At 38.3% G+C, this 4,903-nt stretch overlaps 1 protein-coding gene across 1 annotated transcript; it reads right to left on the bottom strand.

Annotated features, from left to right (window-relative positions):
* Window positions 1-340: 340 nt before the first annotated feature.
* On the bottom strand, window positions 341-884 carry LOC146881727 (uncharacterized). Its single transcript, XM_085669325.1, has 2 exons — window positions 660-884; window positions 341-532 (listed from the first exon to the last, which is right to left on the bottom strand). The coding sequence occupies exons 1-2, from the start codon at window positions 882-884 to the stop codon at window positions 341-343; spliced, it is 417 nt and encodes a 138-aa protein (XP_085525451.1).
* Window positions 885-4,903: the final 4,019 nt, after the last annotated feature.

Below are 4,903 nucleotides of genomic sequence, written 5' to 3'. Positions count from 1 at the left end.
AAAGTAGTACTTGAGCCTTGAGCGGACTGGTTCGAGACGGGAAAGCTAACCCTAGCAGAGCTCTAGTGGTACAATTGAGGGAGACAGCTGCAAATCTGTGAATGAATGAAAGTGGAAACGTTAGGGTAACTGGAAAAGGTTTTATCCTTTGGGTCAACCTTTAGGCCCAACAGTTGTTAGGCAGCCCTTAAAATGCTAAGGCAGAATAATTGGGCGTTACATTCTCCCCAACAAGAAAATTTTTGACCTCGAAAATTAAGACTCACCAGGTAAACAAATGTGGATGTGATTTTCTCATGTCCTCCTCTAACTCCCAAGTCGAGTCACCCGTCCTCCGATCCTAGATGACTTTAACAAGACTAACGGCCTTTCCTCGGCGTTCCTCAACCTTGCCATCCTCTAAAGTGATGGGGGGTACTTCCACTGTGAGGTCTTCCCTAATCTGTATATCTTCAACTTCTAGCACATGAGACGGGTCGAAAACATATTTTCTCAGTTGTGATACATGAAATACCGGGTGAAGGTTCGCCAACTGAGGGGGGCAAAGCTATCTCGTAAGCCACTGGCCCAATCCTCCTCGTGATCTGATATGGACCAAGGAACTTAGGAGAGAGCTTCCTCGAGCGGAGAGCCCTTCCCACACCAGTGGTTCAGGTCACCCTCAGGAACACATGATCGCCCGCCGCAAACTCCAAGGGTCTCCTTCTACGATCTGCATAAGCCTTTTGCCTACTCTGAGAGGCTTGCATCCTATCTCTCACCATCTTGAATTTCTCCGTAGTTTGTTCCAACAACTTTGGTCCGACAAGCACTGCTTCCCCATCCTGATACCAACATAGGGGAGTCCTACACTTCCTACTATAAAGAGTCTCATACGGCGCCATGCCAATGCTCGCATGAAAGCTGTTGTTGTAGGTAAACTCGATCAAGGGCAACACCTCATCCAAGCCCCCAGGTGATCCAATATACACGTCCGCAGTAAGTCCTCAAGTGACTGAATGGTCCTCTCTGATTGGCCATCGGTTTAGGGATGGTAGGCTGAGCTCATAGTCAACTTGGTCCCCAAAGCCTCTTGTAAGGTTTGCCAGAACCGGGATGTAAATCGTGGGTCTCTATCAGAAACTATGCTCGAAGGTACTCCATGCAACCTTATGATCTCCTTAATGTACAACTAGGCTAACTTGGCCATGGACATCCTCAAGTTCATCGCCAAGAAGTGGGCACTCTTGGTCAGTCGATCCACGATCACCCAGATGGTGTCATGTCCTCTAAAAGTCCGTGGCAGATGGGTCAAAAAATCCATGGAGATGTTGTCTCATTTCCACACTGGTATCTCTAAGGGTTATAGGATCCCACCGGGTCTCTAGTGCTTCACTTTCGCCTTCTAAAAGGTCAGACAGGCTGATACAAACAGGGCCACATCTTTCTTCATCCCTTGCCACCAGAAGGTCTCCTTGAGGTCCTGATACATCTTAGTCATGCCAGGATGCAAGCTAAGACGACTTTTGTGTCCTTCCTCAAGGATTAACTTCTTCACCCCTGCATCATCAGGTATACATACTCTACCTTGGAACCTCAGTATGCCATCATCACCCAAAGCAAAGTCTCTGGCTTCATCTGATCCAAGTTGTTCTCTGACCTTGTTCAAACTGGCATCCAACAACTGCCTCTCTCTGACTGAGTCCAAAATGTCACTAGATATAGCAAGAGTACTACAACTAATGGATTCGGGCCCCAACTCCACCTGCAGCCTCATGTGTCTGAACTTCTCCAATAGTTCCACCTCCTTAATCATAAGGTGTGCAATGTGCACTATCTTCCTACTCAAGGTATCTGCCACCACATTTGCCTTCCCAGGATGATATAGGAGCTCGAAGTCATAATCCTTTAGCAATTCCATCCACCTCCTCTGCCTCATGTTCAGCTCCTTCTGATCAAACAAGTACTTGAGGCTCTTGTGGTCACTGAACACGCGAAACTAAGCACCATACAAATAGTGTCTCTAGATCTTCAAGCCGAATACTATGGCTGCCAACTCCAAGTCATGAGTGGGATAGTTATGCTCATGTACCTTAAGTTGTCTTGAAGCATACTAGTATAACAACGCAGTCTTGGGGTCCTTAACGCCACCCCTACAAAACTAGGCACACCACGATGCCAACAAAAACAGGATAACGGTTTTACCAAATGTATATAAATCCAAGAACAAACAAATACATGGGCCATAGCCCTAAAGAAAAGCCCAAAAGAAACTAAAGTCCAGTCCACACGGACTATGCGGCGGAACCATCACCTCCCTGTTGCCCACGGGTGTTCCTCGCATCTGCTCACACCAACAAGTTGATGATCATCGTAAAAGGGAGTACCACACAGTAGAACACACAACAAAGAAAGTAGGGTAAGCTAGAGCACCAAAGATTTCATCCATACGATCAAATATATATATTCACCATACCATACACACATATCACCCAAGCATGTTATGACTTTTCAAACAATACACTAAGACACGACTCGACTCATCCGGATACATATAACCTGGTCGGATTCAGCGGATGCTTGCACTTGTGGTGGATACCTCTGCTCACCCCCGAGCTATGTGTTACAGTGTTACAATTGTCAACACCCAATTTCGTCTGGGTGAATAAATTTATTTTCGAAAAAAATAAAAAAAAAGGGTTTTTTAGTTAATGGAAAATAAAAAAAAATGTGAAACAAAATTTTCTTCAAAAAGATTTTCAAACATCAACTTTAGAGAAAAAAAAGAAAAAAAAAAGGAATAAAGAGGGAAGAGCCCAATTTGTTATTAATTTTCATGAACCCAATAAATCAAATATTTTCTACCTTTGTTCCTGATAGAGAAATTAATTATATAATAATAATTAGAAGCAATATTTCTTCAAATGGTAAGAATCAATATTATTAATTGGGATTAATTTTGTGCTCTAATTTGCTGCAATTTGATACTCATAATTTGATACTATCATGACCAATTCCTTCCTTATATTGTTCGTTACAATTAAGGCTGAGATTGCATTGACATTGCAAGTTGTGAATATAAATACGCACTCTATCATGACCAGAAAAAAAGAATTCTCTACACTTCTCTAATTCGTTCCCATCACCACTCTCACATACACACCTCCTTTTTTATATCTCTTAAAAAAACATTGAAGGAAGTAGAAAGAAGAAGAAGAAAACATTCTCTACACTCTCTCTTCCTCTCATTATCACCCACATAGGCACCTCTCATTTTTATCTCTCTTGTGAAAAAAACACAAAAATATTAGAAGAGGAAGCAAAGAAAGAAAAAAGAAAAGGTGAGGAGATATTGAAATTTTTGTAAGGTACGTCATTCTCAATTCTTTCATCTTTTGATTTAGTTTTTTTAATTTTCATTCTTTTTTTTATCATAATTTTTTTTTTCCCATTTCTTTATTGTCTGCCCGGCCGCTCGCGTCGCATGACATCCAATTTAGACTTTTATTTTTTCTAAAAATATATACAAATGATATAAAAATAAAAAAACATTTTTCTTTGTTTATTCTTTATATCTATTTGGTTGCTCATGTCGCAATGACATCCATAACTATTTTAAAATAACTTTAAAAAAATATGAAAAATATATAAATGATTTAAAAAGATAAAAAAATAAAAGATTAGAAAACAAGAATTTATTTCAAGTGTCTATCCGACCGCTCGCGTTGCATGACACCAATTTTAAAATAATACTAAAATTTAAATAAAAAGGTTTTCAAAATTATAAAACAAATTAAATCATTTTTTAAATAGTTTTCCAAATAGTTTTTTCAAAACGTACTACGTAACCCTGATTCTCCATTCACATGGAGATACGTAGGAGCGAGGATTAATCCTCGTCGGGCCCAAAAAATCAAAAAAATAGTTTTGTTGTTTTTTGTACAATCTTTTATTAATATTTTTAGGGAAAATTAAATATTTTGAAAAAACCACATAACTTTTGCACATTTAATTAAAGGTATTGTCTTAGCCCGAGAGATCTCCTCTTTGTGCTCCCCCGATCTCTCCTGCTCTCTTCCCTCTTTGTTGCCTGTGTTATCAACTGTATTTTTGAAACGGTAAAATCCTCCCCTCTGCTTGGAAGTTGTGTCCCCTTTTCAATAGCTATGCTTCCAGTCATCCTATACCTTTGCTCTACGACTGCCGTGCCATAGTAATACACATACACAGATATCCAACATTTCTATTTTTGTGCAAAGACAAAGAGATGGAGTAAAATATGAAGGTTTGAATGTTTTCCTTGCATGGAGAGGGAACTATCAGCAGAGGACTTACGTTTGACTTCCAATTTCCACCTTTTCACCTCATCTTAATTTTTATAATATATTAAAAAAAGATATATAAAATAAAATAAAAACAATAAAACAAGCTGAAAGTAAAATAAAAAAATAAAAATAAAAAGATAAAACTAAAGTTATAATAAGATAGAAAGTAAAAATAAAAATATATGTATATACTCTATGTTCATTTTTTTCTTCTATTTTTCTCTTCTCTTAATTATTATCAAAGTCAAAATTTTATTTTTTACCTAGACAAAATTGGGTGTTGACACCTTTGATAACAGAGAAATTATTTAATGCTATGCTAGATTGTTGTTATAGATTAAACAATAATTACATTGTTATGGAGTTTAGATTGTTGGTATTACTTTCCCTTGATTCCAAAGTTGAGTTCTGATGAAGAGCGGAAACATTTGGGAACTACAAGGTACTACACTTAATCTGTGTGCATCCGTTTATTTGAATTAATCTGTTTGCCACAACTAGTAATCGCAAAATGTTGATTTGAGGTTCTAAAAATCTACAGATCCTGCAACTGTCTTCCATTTACTCAACTTGTTCTTTCAGGATTGGATCCAAACTAT

The sequence above is a fragment of the Vigna unguiculata genome, chromosome 11 (genome assembly GCF_037176805.1).
Source record: "Vigna unguiculata cultivar grain cowpea cultivar isolate G323 ecotype 2 chromosome 11, ASM3717680v1, whole genome shotgun sequence".
NCBI lineage: Eukaryota > Viridiplantae > Streptophyta > Magnoliopsida > Fabales > Fabaceae > Vigna > Vigna unguiculata.
This window is presented reverse-complemented; position numbering and strand designations above follow the sequence as displayed.

Excerpts from the sequence above, each read along its gene's own strand:
- LOC146881727 (XM_085669325.1), bottom strand. The coding sequence starts at position 884 with ATGGCGCCGTATGAGACTCTTTATAGTAGGAAGTGTAGGACTCCCCTA. Across the intron at positions 533-659 it reads GCGATCATGTGTTCCTGAGG|TTGGCGAACCTTCACCCGGT; the intron begins GTGACCTGAACC and ends TGCCCCCCTCAG.